The sequence below is a fragment of the Rhinolophus ferrumequinum genome, chromosome 24 (genome assembly GCF_004115265.2).
Source record: "Rhinolophus ferrumequinum isolate MPI-CBG mRhiFer1 chromosome 24, mRhiFer1_v1.p, whole genome shotgun sequence".
NCBI lineage: Eukaryota > Metazoa > Chordata > Mammalia > Chiroptera > Rhinolophidae > Rhinolophus > Rhinolophus ferrumequinum.
Window position 1 is genome coordinate 5,902,147 of NC_046307.1, and position 12,711 is coordinate 5,914,857.

The 12,711-nt window shown below is 57.4% G+C and overlaps 1 protein-coding gene across 2 annotated transcripts; it reads right to left on the reverse strand.

The window, feature by feature from the left end:
* Positions 1 to 225: 225 nt before the first annotated feature.
* Positions 226 to 11,280, reverse strand: TSPAN17 (tetraspanin 17). 2 transcript variants are annotated; one of them, XM_033096652.1, is made up of 8 exons: positions 10,946 to 11,280; positions 7,578 to 7,628; positions 7,344 to 7,490; positions 6,341 to 6,511; positions 4,004 to 4,129; positions 3,189 to 3,232; positions 2,457 to 2,573; positions 226 to 2,368 (listed from the first exon to the last, which is right to left on the reverse strand). In XM_033096652.1, the coding sequence occupies exons 1-7, from the start codon at positions 11,030 to 11,032 to the stop codon at positions 2,498 to 2,500; spliced, it is 702 nt and encodes a 233-aa protein (XP_032952543.1). In that variant the 5' UTR covers positions 11,033 to 11,280; the 3' UTR covers positions 226 to 2,368; positions 2,457 to 2,497. The 2 variants fall into 2 exon arrangements, with proteins under 2 accessions (XP_032952543.1, XP_032952542.1); XM_033096651.1 differs by having other exon boundaries at positions 3,189 to 3,236.
* Between the last annotated feature and the right edge of the window lie 1,431 nt (positions 11,281 to 12,711).

Here is a 12,711-nt window from a genome sequence, read left to right on the forward strand (position 1 = left end):
GTGGGCACTTGAGTTCACAGGTTTCACCCTGATGTGTCCGAAAAGCAGGACGGGTCTGGTGCAAAACTCCAACGAAAGGGGCCAGAGCTGGGAGCCTTCTCCAGCTGTGTGCTGGGCAACTTCCTCCCCTGTCTGAGCCATGGTTTCATCAGAAAAGAATCTCTACCTCACAAGGGGATTGTGAAGTTGGGGTGGGGGGGTAGTGAAAACATTTGAAAACATGAGACACGTGCACAATACTGTGAATTGCATTTATTGTAACATCTATAAAACACTTGCAGCCGGCGCCTGTCAGGGACCCAGGACACGTCCAGCCTGCATCTGGGAGCCACGATGCTGGCTGCATGCCCGACGCCCTGCCCACCTGGCAGCAGCTACCAGCATCCCTGAATGGCAGAGCAGCTGGGGCCCCGATGGGTGACTATCCCAGAGAGGTCTACAGTGGCACAGGGGCCAAAGCCGGCCCCCACGCTTTTTGTTTGGCTTGCAGCGTTTTTAAATTTTTTTTCATTAGTTGCCAACAACTTAAAAGTTGAAATATTTTACATAAAAATCTGGATTTCTGTTTCTCCAGATTTGTGACATTAGACCTGCATTGTTACTTCAGAGCACTTAGCTACAACTTAATGACAGCCACCAACTTCAGATGGGGATCTGTGCTTTGCCCTGCACCCCAACACACCCTATCGTCTCCCGAGGCCAGTTGCCATTATCAACCTGCTCGTCACAAAACAGTGTCCCAGCTCCAGTAACACTAGGAAAGTCAAAGGTACTGCAAAGGCCTCACTACTCAAAGGCCTGCTTCATTCATCTATGAGCGTTCTGGCCCTCGGGACATCTGAGTTTGAGATCTGGGAACTAGCCCAAAGCGCTCCTTTCATCCACACAGGGCAGCCCAGGGAGTGCTACGACAGTCACGCCACACACACTCCTCCATGCAGCTAAGAGGCAGAGCTGGGGGCAGCAGCTAGACTTCCCCAAGTCTGAGCCAGTTGGCTCCTTTTGAAGCTGTCAAGCTCCTGAACCCAAAGTACTAGTAAGCAGGGCGGACACACCAGGCACTTGGCTGCACCCCGAGGTTGCCAGAGGAAAGCCAGACACAGGGAATGCTGTGCTGGTGCGCCCTCTGGTGGCCGCTCTGCAGGCCACGGGGAAGATTCTGAATTTGATTCCAAGTAGTGAACCCAGGAGTCAACAATCATCGACGGCCGCCCAACCAGGCTACCCAACCCCATGGGTGCCCAGCTCTGGGCTTCCAGCTACTTCCTTCCCCAAACCTTGCTGATCTCTATACTACCCCTAAGCCACCCTCCTGGGCCTTCTGGCACCCGTCTCAGTCCCAGAAGGGTCGGCCCCTTCACCAGCCCCTTCAGGGCAGGGTCCAGCCTCCCCAATCTTCCCATCCCTGGGCCTCACTCCAGGCTTGACCACAGCAGCCTGGCAGTGTCAGCAAGGAATAACCCTACAGAGGTGGGGGAGGTCACCCCCCTGTCCATGAGTTGGGCAGGGCACGGAGGTGAGAAGGAATGGGCCAGGCGGGCCTCCGAGAGCAGGGACTGTGTGTCCCAGGAGACTCTGCCACGGAAGAGTTGCTGGGGTCAGATTGCCTCTTCCCGAGAAGCTGGGGATGTGGACTTTTATGTGAAATATACCGAGTTTTAAAGGGTGGCTCAAATGTATGCATGACCCAGGCCAAAGAAAACAGGGCAGGGTGGGTCCAGGCCAGGGGCCCTGAAGCTGACAGAGCCTTCGAGATGGTGGGCGTAAGCCAGGGGTTTTCAAGGTTTTGTTTATTTGTGTAGTTTGTAGCCATCATCTTGTTTGAGCCTGAGAGGCAAGCAAGGAAGAGAAACTTCTTGGACCCATTTTAGAGTCTGAGACATTGAGGCTGAAGTGGGCTCCTGGCAGGGTCAAGGTCACAGCTAATAGAGAAGGGAGCTCTGGAGCTGCATGAGGCTGTTTCTGGCAACAGCAGGCCCCAAAGCCCACCCCGCCGTCGCCATGCACAGTGTGCCCCAGCCTGGGCCCTTCCTAGTCTCCTGGAGAGCTCAGCACACAACGTGTAAGAAGTGGCTCCCTGTGCACACCCACACCGACACACGCGCCTCCATGCACACAGCTCCAGGACAGGCAGCCTGGGCAGAGCCACGTGGCTTTCTCCGCGGGCGCACAGCACACCCGCACACGAGCCCCGTGTGGGGCTCAGGTCCAAGCAGAAACGCCTCCTGCAGCCTTGCCCATCACGGCACAGTGGAGGGTCCCTGGGAAGGCCAGGCAGGTGGCCATGGCCAGCATGGCAGTCTCACCAGTTGGCCTTCACTGCCTTGATGTCACTCACGAGGTTCTGGGCCAGGCAGATGCCAAAGATCTGTAAAACGGTGGGCAGGTGAGGGAGATGCAGGGCGGGGGGTGGGGTCCCAGGGTAGGGGGGGCAGCATGCGGGGCCTCAGCAGTACCTGGAGGAGGGCGATGCCCACAAAGACCCCGGCCACGATGATCAGGTTGTCCTGCAGCCACTTCTCAAACTGGCCCACGCAGCCCTTGGTGTGGATGGAGCCCTGCTGCTCCAGCTCCTGGCGGGGTGGAGGGCACAGGCACTGCACTCAGCCCACCCACCACCTCAGGCCTCGTCTCAGTCCGTCCTGCCAAGCTCACACCTGCCCCGGGCCTGGCGCCTCAGCCTGGCGCCTCAGCAGGCCTCCGCATGGCTGGCTCCTTCTCATGGGGGTCTCAGCACACATGCCCACTCCTCCGAGACATTCTCTGAACCACCCAGCCTCAATCCCATCATCTCCCTATTTTATTTTCCTCCAAGCTCCTAGCTGAAATGGTCACATTACTGTTCACATTTATGTATCATGGAGCTTCCCGCCTCTTCCTCCACTGGAGCTCCCGTGCCTTGACAGCGGGTTCTGTGTGTCTCAGGAGCACGAATCCCACGCCTAGGGTAATGCCTGGCACCCAGTGGGTGCTCACATAAGTTGGAATGAGCAGACGCACCTGTGCCCATGCTGATGGGCCCACTGCCCCCACGTCTGGCAGTACCAAGGCCTGCGTGCCTGGACGGTTCTTGGGACTCTGCATCCCCTCCCCCACAGAATCCTTGAGGCCCCTCAGAGGAGCTTATGGAGGGCCTTTGCCATCCCAGGGCCCCCAGCTACCCCCATCCCTGGCCCCGGCCCTCTCACCAGTTTGAGCCGGACATCATAGCCACACTGGGTGTTGAGAACATCTTCCTGAGGAGAAACAGGCCCGTGAGCCACTGGTGAGGGGGCACCCCCCAGGGCCCATGGCGCCCAGCACTGCAATGGTTCTTGCTTCTCAGATGAAGCAGATGAAATGTGGATTCTACCACGTCCACTGCTCCTGAGTGAGGCTCGCAGGGGCCCATGTGCCTCTTTGCCTGACGCCAGCACACGCCAGCTTGAGGTGCCTCCTGTTTAGGAATTGTGCCTACTCACATTTTACAAAAATGCGAAGAAACCTGGCCCTCAGTGTCCCAGATGAACTGTACTGGAGGGATATCACTGTAAGAAGTTTTTGCTCTGAAACCATAAAGGGATCAGAACCCCCACCCCCTGCCACCCCAGCATGGTGGCCCAGGAATGTGGCAGCCGGCTGCGGCCTGGGTGGCCCCTGCCACATACACCCATGACTAAGGGAGTGACCCAGCCCCCGACCCCAAGACAAACTTCAGGCTGGCCAGGAGCAGACACTGCCTGAGCTGCATTTAGCTGGGAACACCGGGTGCTGGGAGCCCGATGGGCCAGGCCATGTGCCCGGGGTCCTGCAGCTGCCATCTCACCACAGTCAGAGACAGGTTTCGCTGAAAAAGCACAGCCCCGGCTCCAGCAGGCCTCAGTGCTACCCACGGACACAAACTCCCCAGCCTGGTAGGGGTACCCCATGTAAAATGACCTCCTCCTGACATGCATGGCCCCCAGGGTGGGGCCAAGTGAGCCCTGTGGTGGGTTCCCCCCCCCCCCGCCACCAGCCCACTCACCGAAGGGTCCCTAACGCAGCAGGAGAAGGGCACCCCACAGCGCTCCCGGCTGGGGTTCAAGTCAGTGCAGTTGAAATAGATATTGAGGTTCCAGTCGTTGGGCCCTCGGGCTCCACAGCAAGACCACTGGAAGGGGAAGGGGAGAGCCCCAGATGAGCCAGGCCCACCCTGTTTGGGGACAGGCCCAGGCTGTCGAGAGACAAGACCAGGCTGGGGAGAAGGGCGGGGGTAGAAGCAGCCAGGAGGGTGGATACCTCCCCATCCCCCACCCCCAACAGACAGGCCGGTCCAGGCCCAGGGCCATCGGAGCAGCTCTACGTTCCTCCCCAGGTTGGTGCGAGCAGGGAGGAGTGGGAAGGGGCTCCTGAGCTTGCTCCCCTAACCCAAGAGAAGCTGGAAAAGCAAGGGATGGAGCAAGAATGTTGGCCCAAGGACTCTGACTTCCTCCAGGACACCCTGAGGGGTGGGTGCCAAGCCAAGCCCTGTGGGGAGAGGCACCACTGAAGCCATCGGTGCCAGGTCTCCCCACACTCCCCCCCGAGATTTTACGAAGCCGTCTCTTCCTTCCTGCCACCTTCATAATTCTCCCGTTCCACTTAGTAAATGCTGTTGTCAGCACCCATATCCCCATCACCCCCACCCAGAACACGGTGAGATGCCTCCCTAGGTACAGCAATGGCGCATGTGCGGCTGTGATAGGGCAAGGCGGTCACGACCTAGCAGGAGAGACAGGAGCGTGCAGCCCGGGCTGCCGGACAGCCAGCCCTTGAGGGACCAGCTGAGCGGCAGACACAGTAGGCCACGGCGGGGCAACAAGGCACGGTAGCGTAGCTGTGTGTGCACAGGTCCCCATCCTGGCCTCTGCCAGCCTCCTCTCCTCCTAGCACCTGCTGGGGAACACTGCCCCCTCTCTTCACAACCCTGTTTCCTCTCCTGCCCCAAGGTCACCCCCCACAGGCTCTCCCCTTCTCTACTCTTCCCCATTTCAGTCCTTACCACAATTTGTAACTTTACACACACACACACACACACACTCCATTTGTTTGCTTTGCTTGTTTTTCATCCGTCGCTCTCCCACACTGCCATCCCCACAAGGACAGGTCCCTGCTTTTTTCACTTCAGAATCCCCAGCACCCAGCCCAGGGCCTGCACACGATAAGCCTGTAGCAATTCCGTGTTGAATGAACAAACCACATCCTAACCACCTGGCTATATGTCTGCCTTGGACCCAGGTTGAGAACTCCTGAAAGCAGGCACCAGCTCTAATTCATCTCTGGATCCCAGAGCAGACAGGATGTGAATGTGTAAATGAGTGTGACTGGGGGTGACGGTGTGCACAGGTGAGAACTTGTAGGTGTGAGGTATCTAGGATTTCATGAACTGTTCACTGACTGCTTCTCCACAGGGGCAGGTTGTAAGCCTGAGGGCAGAGCTTCTGTCGGGAGTCTCAAACTCTAATATGTTCAGAGGCCAAACAATTAATATAAATGAGAGAAGAGGGGGGCGGCCGGATGGTTCAGTTGGTTAGAGCGCGAGCTCTGAACAACAGGGTTGCCGGTTCAATTCCCACATGGGCCAGTGAGCTGCGCCCTCCACAACTAGATTGAAGACAACGAGCTGCCGCTGAGCTTCCAGAGGGGCGGCCAGATGACTCAGCTGGTTAGAGCGTGAGCTCTCAACAACAAGGTTGCTGGTTCAATTCCCACATGGGATGGTGGGCTGCACCCCCTGCAACTAAAGACTAAAAACAGCGACTGGACTTGGAGCTGAGCTGCGCCCTCCACAACGAGATTGAAGGACAACAACTTGGAGCTGATGGGCCCTGGAGAAACACACTGTTCCCCAATATTCCCCAATAAAAAAATTTTTTTTTTTTTAAATAGAGAGAGAGAGAGAGAAGAGGGCCGACAGGTGAAACAGAACACAGAGTGGTAGGGACAGTGGCAAAGCACCCCTGCACTAGCAAAGAGGGTAGCAGCAGTGTAGCCCCAGCCAATACTGTGGGCCCAGGGTTCAGTAGATGGGAGAATCTATCATTTTACACCACATTTCCTCCTGTAAGTGTCGTGTACGCCCTGACCTACAAGCTGCCACTTTGGAGCTTCTGGCCTCTGTTCCCCAACCCTGTGTCTCTGTAGGGCTAGGCACATGAGGACCTGCAGGGATCAGCAGGGGCTGGCCTCCCCTCAGACAGGGGACCTCCTGGCTCTTCCTGGGGTCTGCCTGGCCTCGGTAGGTGAGGAAATGGTCCCAGCACACCGGGCACTTGCTCCCACACTCATCTGCCCAGCAGGTGCCTCCTGCAGGTGGCTAGCCCGTGCTGGACGCTGGACTCACGTATTCCTGAGCAAAGTCAATGAGGTTCTGGAGGTCAATGTCGTCCCGATAGGCCTTGACGTTATTGTTGATGAAGAGGTTGAGCTGGTCTCGAATCCAGTCCTTGAAAACGAAGGCCAGGATCCCTGTCGCCAGCTCCAGGAAGAAGATGAGGCCGAGGAACACGGAGAACTGGGCATACAGACGGTGGAGGTGAGTCACAGGTCCTGGGGTGCCACTGGGCAGAGCTCCACCCCTCCCCCACCCTGCCTGGATCCAAGACCACCACCCAGAATCTCCACCCTCTATCATGCCAGTGTTGTTTTATGATGGTAAAGACAGTGCTGTCTTTATCTATGCGTCCACTCCATTTCCTCTAGTAATCACCTGTTTTCTTTGAGAAACCACCTTCCACCTACACCTTCAGTTTCCGTGGCTCAGCTGGAGCGTTCGCCACCTCCTTCTCCATTCCCAGACAGAGGATTGGGCATGCTCCGGGAGCTCACCCATCAGAGCCCTACCTCCCCGGGGGCCACAGGGATTGGTCCAGAGACAGCCAATCAAAACCAAGGAGATACAATTAAAGGACTTGGACAGAATGGTTGAGAAGAGCCTCAACCTCCAATAGGAGTTTCTAGGAGGGGAGCGTGAAGCCAGCACCCACCACCCACCGTTCCTGGGCATCCTTCTACCCCATGGGGAATGGAGCCAACCCAGAGGGTTAGGGCTGAGAAACAGAGAGACCAGACCAAGTGACACTGTGGTGGCTCCTGGATCCGAACGTGCGGGCAGCCAGCAAACCGCTAGGCTTTTCTTAGTGACCCAATAAATATCCTTTTATGCTTAGGCCACTAGTTTTCAGTCACTTACAACAGAAATGATCCTATAAATATAGATAATACAAATCTGATGATTATTGTTATAATAACATAATAAAACTACCTGTTATTAAGCACAAACTATATGCAAGAAGTGGGCAGGAGGAGGTTGGGGTCCCCAGTGGATCTAGGTGGAGGGCACTCACAAACTTGAGCAGGAAGGTGTTCTCCCGGAGGGCCCCGATGCAGCCAGCAAAACCCAGCACCGACATGACGCCTCCAACCACTACAAACAGCCACACGGGGTCAAAGCCTCCCAGATCTGTCAGCGCTGAGATGTTGGACAGAACGCCCTGTACCAGGGGAGCAGATGCAAATGGGGTGTGATCCTCCTACCACTTTGACCCATGGCAGCCCCACGCCCTACCCCACTATCTTACCTTCTCACCCCAGGCCCAGAGACCAATGGCCAGAAACAGGGCTCCCAGCACCTGCAAAAGCAGCAGCAAGGAGCTGAGGGCTGGGGCACCAGCATCCTGCTCCACTCCCAGTAGACCCTCTTTTCCCCAGCATTCAGGGTATTCAGGGGGAAAGAAAAGAAGAGGGCACAGGGCTGTAGATGGGATCCAGGGTCCTTCCACCTTCCCAAGAACACATGTCAGTGCTTCTTCCCCACAGGACACAGCCTGGAAGACTGAATGCTCCCTAGCTCTGGGGTGGACATCAGGGGTGCCTTCCTGGAACTCAGAACTGGAGCAGAAGGCAACCAAGACACTCCCACCAAGCAACAGCAGTTGCTCCCACCCCAGCCCAGGCTGGGGGCTTCAGGCCTCTACCCCCTCCCAAGTCTGGCCCTCCAGCTGCCCTGCAGCTCTGTGACCACCAGCCCACCGCCATCCCACCATTTCAACCTCTGTCTGCCAGAGGCTGTTTTCTGCCAAGTTCCATTCTCGTAGCTCACAACCAAAGCCCCTTAAGTGACAAGGAATCCTGAGGCCGAGCAGGACCCAGCGGAGGGGCTCCAGTGGCTGTATCCCAGAAAACATGTGGCCACAGTTCTGCCTGGGCCTTCTAAATGCCACCTGCCATCCTGCCCTCAATTCCTTACTGGGAAGAGACCTGGCTGTCACGGCCGCTGCCTGACCCGGAGCAGATTCCTGACCACCCATCACCTGCTGCCCACGCCTAAGGCCATGAGTTCACCTCCCCCAGACCTGCTTTCTCTACAGGCTCCTTTCCCTCAGGACATAGCCTCCTCACCTTTAATGGCTTCTCTTCTCTGACCCCAGGCTCCTCCCACTGCTGTATGCTTTCTTCAAAAATGTCTTTCCTTCCCTCCCCCACACGGGATCTGGGATGTGAAACCAAACATCACTTCTCCTGCCTCATCCTGCTTGACGCGCCCATGGCCTTTAGACAGGCTCCCATCACTGCTTTCTCCTTCCTGACCCCCTCGGCGCTTAGCTCAACACCATTCCTCACCATGCCTCTTCTCAGCCTCCCTCCCAGCTTCACCCCCCATACACCTGGCCCCCCCTCACCAGTCCCATCCTCAGCCTTCTGCCCTTCTTTGTCCTCACACTCACTGTCCACCCCTTCATGACACGGACATCTCCCTACACCGCCCAAGCCTCTGCTTGGCTCCAGACCCCTACTGTAAACACCTCCGCGGTCCAGGCTCTGTTCTAGGTGCTGGGAGTACATCAGCGAATAGGACAGAGAGCTCTCAGCCCTTATGAAATGTTCACACTGCAGCAGGGGAAATCCACAGTGAGCAAACAAGGTAATTTCAGATACCAACACATCCTTTAAAGAAAATCAAACAGGGTGACGCAATGGGGAGTGGTTGGGGGTGGCGGGGGTGTGCTTTAGTTAGGGAAAGTGGTGACATTTTAGTTTGAGATTTGAATGATGAAAAGGAACAACGAGGAGAATTCCAGGGGGAGGGAATGACAAAGGCCCTGAGGTAAGATCACGTTTGGTTGTGCGAGGGACAAACTGAGGGCATCAGGACCAGACCCCACAGGGTGCTGGAGGCCATGGGGAGGAGTCTGAACGATATTCTCACGAGAAACCACTGGAAGGCTCTGGGCAGGGTAACACCAGAGTTTGCTTTCCATTAAAACAAAAAAACATCTCTGGGACTATTTCATAGGCACCTCCCTTAGGCCATCTTGACCTAAACCTGCAACCTTTCCTCCACCTCCAAGTGGCCCAGTCCTATCAGTTTAGTCTCATGACTTCCCCTGAAGCCTTCCTCATTTTTCCTACCCCCCACCACCCCAGATTTGCCCCAGCCCTCCTCCCTGGTCTCCCCACTTCCAACCCTGCCCCTCACCCACACTCCCCATGGCAGCCAGACAGATTGCCTATAATACAAGCGACAGAACAGACCCATCACCCAGCAATGATGCCTTCACTGGTCCACACTGCCCTCAACATAAAACTCAAACTCTGCCCCAGCTCAGGAGCCCTGGAACAAGCCTGGGTCTCTCATATCTGTCCCCTCTTGGAATTTGGGGGCTCCCTCTGCTCAATGCTCTGCCTTACCTCCACCCACTGCCCACTGGGCTGTCACCTTGGCTCTGCACTTACTGGCTGTGTGACTAGATTAAATGACTTACCCTCTCTGTGCCTGTTCCCTTATATGTAAACTGTAGATAACAATGTGGCCTCAAGAATACAGTAAGTTAGAATTCATTTAATCTGTCTAACCCTGAGGGGCAGGCATCATTATCACCCTGTCCCAAACAAGGAAGCAGAGCCCCAGAGAGAAGTGACTTGCCCACAGTCTCACAGCTAGGCCTGCTACAAACTGGACCCAGGCCTCCACACTTCCCTACCAGCATTCTCTGCACATGTCCCACATCCTCTGAGAGCTGAGCACTGCTGGGGCCAAAGGATACCCACACATGCATGACTGCACGGGCAGCACATGGGTAATGGGCAGTGCCATCGAGTCCTACTGAACAAAACTAAACAGGCCTGGCATTTTGACCAAGGTAGCAGGAGCAGAGACTGCAGAGGCAGCAAGCAGCCTTGGAGAGATGAGATGGGGGAGGGAGAAGGAAAGATGACTTGGCAGGGCCCAGGGGCACAGATGCCACCCTGGGAGGGGCACCAGAAGTTCCCTCCTCAGGACAGGGGCAGGCCTGCCCTGGAGCCTCGGTTGGGTCAGCAGTGGAATGCAGAATTATTCCCCAGGGCCAGCTCCAGGCCTCTCAACGGGAGATTTCTCCCCCTCCCCCAGGACTCTGGCTATTGGCCCTTTCAGCCCCAAGGCCTCCCAGAAAGGGGCTGGGGGTGGAGGGGCTTTGGCCCAATCCCCTTAGTCGGAGCTTAAGGAGAGGCAACAGTCCCAGATACTGGCGGGGCAAGGGGGCAGGAGAAGGAGCCTGGCCCTTCCCTTCGCACAAGACTCGCCCCCCTAAATCAGGGGTGGGGCTCCGCGCGCATCCTACACCTCAGAGTATCAAAGAGGACTGGGCAGGAGAGAGGGCGACCCGCACCACGCGTGCCCCTGGGGCTTTCAAGGAAACACTCCCCTTTCTCCTCCAGGCTTTGGGAAGACACAGGGAGGCTCCCTACCCCATCCCCGGGGAGGCTAGGATCCGCCCCCATGCAATCTGGGCTTCCCGGCAGTTCCTTCTGGTGGTCCTGGAGATGGGCGTGGAGGTAGGGGTGAGAGGAAGGAATGGGGAGACCATCCCAAGCCCTTGTGGCAGGGTGTGGTCTATCCCCAGTAAGGGACTGAACCTCCTGCTCCGGTCACACACAGCACAAGGCCCAGAACCCACCCGGCGCTCACCCAGAAGACAATGTTGAAGCCAAACAGGAAGTATTTCCCGCAGCAGCCGACCTCGGGTTCGTGGAAGTGCTGGTGCTTGCCGGGCATGGTGAGCGGCCGCCCGCCGGCCCGGGAACCGGAGCCGGAGGCCAGGCCCAGCCCTCCGCGGGCCGCCCTGGGCTAGAGCCGCCCGGGACCTAGCCCGGCGGCTGCGGGTTCATGGCCTCGTCCACACCAAGCGCCCGTCGGGCCCCGCCCTCCCCGCAGGGACCGCCCCCTGCGCCGGGGCTGCCCAGTTCTGAGCCCGCTGAGTACCCTCGGAACCTTAGCAGCCCCTAGGCCTGTCTCCGCCCCCGGCCCGGGCTCCGCCCCCCAGCGCGACTCAGTCCCCCGCAGTACCCTGTTTCTGGGCCTGGCCCCGCCCCCGGCCCGGGCTCCGCCCCCCAGCGCGACTCAGTCCCCCGCAGTACCCTGTTTCTGGGCCTGGCCCCGCCCCCAGACAGGCTCCGCCTCCAGCTCGCTGCACACGCAGAGCCGCAGAGTGTGCCCAGGCTTCCTTCAGTACCGCCTGAGAAGCTTACTAATGGCCACGCAAACCACATGGAAGGACCCCCTCAGGTTCCCCGACCCCGCAAGGCTCAAGACCAGCGCCATCACAATCCCGGGCCTCTCTGTGGGAGCCCGTCTCTAGATTTAATTATTGCGCTGGTAAGCAGATGGGGATTCGACTGGTGTTCTTAATACACGCGCAGGGCATTTTATTACAGTGAAGTCGAATCAGACGCGTTTCACTCACTGGAAATTCAGCCCTACCTATACTGGCTCGAACTCGGGCCAGATGACGCCCTGCTCTTTTGAGTGCTGTGCTGGTTGCTCCCTGCCCTTTCAGTTTTGCAGGGGGCATACACCCCACCCCTGGCTCAAACCCCTTTGGCACTTGGAGCCCCCCAGTCTTACCCCTCTCCCCCATCCCAGCTAGGGCCTGCTGGGCTCCTTAGTAACAGGGAGTCTCACACGAGCCTCTTTAAGGACTGGAGCTGATGGAAGTTTGGAGGGGACCGAATCTTACCCAATGTTTGCACCCTCCCTAAAAATCATTCCCATTTTGTTCAAACGTGAGTATTTAGAACAGGAACAGAACAGAAAGGGGCCTCAAGTTAACGCACCTCTAAGGGACAGAGGTGAGGCCTGACCACCACCCTCCTCCTCCTCCTAAGTCCTGCCCTGAGAAGGGCAAGGCCCAGACAGCCCTGACCCCAAGGGAGCAAGACGGGAAGAGACTGTGCAGAGCTGCCTCCCTCGGCTCTACACATATCTCTCGGTGAGATGTTCTGCCTCTAAGCCGCCAGCCTTTGGGTGGGGGTACAGGGAAGGTGTGGGATTCAGGGTGGGCTCCAAGGCCACGGATCTGACGAGGCAATCCACAAGGCTTTTTTTAGCACAGTGATCACCAAAAGGAGAGGCCCTCACTCCTATCCCTGAACTCTAGCTCTCAGAGCATCAGTGGCCGTGAGTTCCCTCCCCTCCAATGGAAGAGTCTGGCCCTCAGGCCACCTAGCCAGCCCCCTACCAGGGTAGTCACACAGTAAGTGCTGGATCACAGGGTTCTCTCTCCTGACATCTTTCCACCTGTGGTTGAGCCCACCCAACCCCAGTGATATCCCACCCTCCTCCCAGCCTCCCCCATGAAACAGGAAAACCCAGGGATTTCCTCCATCTTTCTGCTGTCCTGGGTCCTCAGCCTGCCCTCCCCACCCCGACCTCACCACCCCAACCAGCACCACCAC

Bases quoted from the DNA above. Each gene is read 5' to 3' on its own strand.
- TSPAN17 (XM_033096651.1), bottom strand. From the start codon at position 11,032: ATGCCCGGCAAGCACCAGCACTTCCACGAACCCGAGGTCGGCTGCTGC. The intron at 4,130-6,340 runs GTGAGTCCAGCG...TTCCCCTTCCAG, and splicing joins TTGACTTTGCTCAGGAATAC to TGGTCTTGCTGTGGAGCCCG. The intron at 2,369-2,456 runs GTACTGCTGAGG...ACCGTTTTACAG, and splicing joins TGGGCATCGCCCTCCTCCAG to ATCTTTGGCATCTGCCTGGC.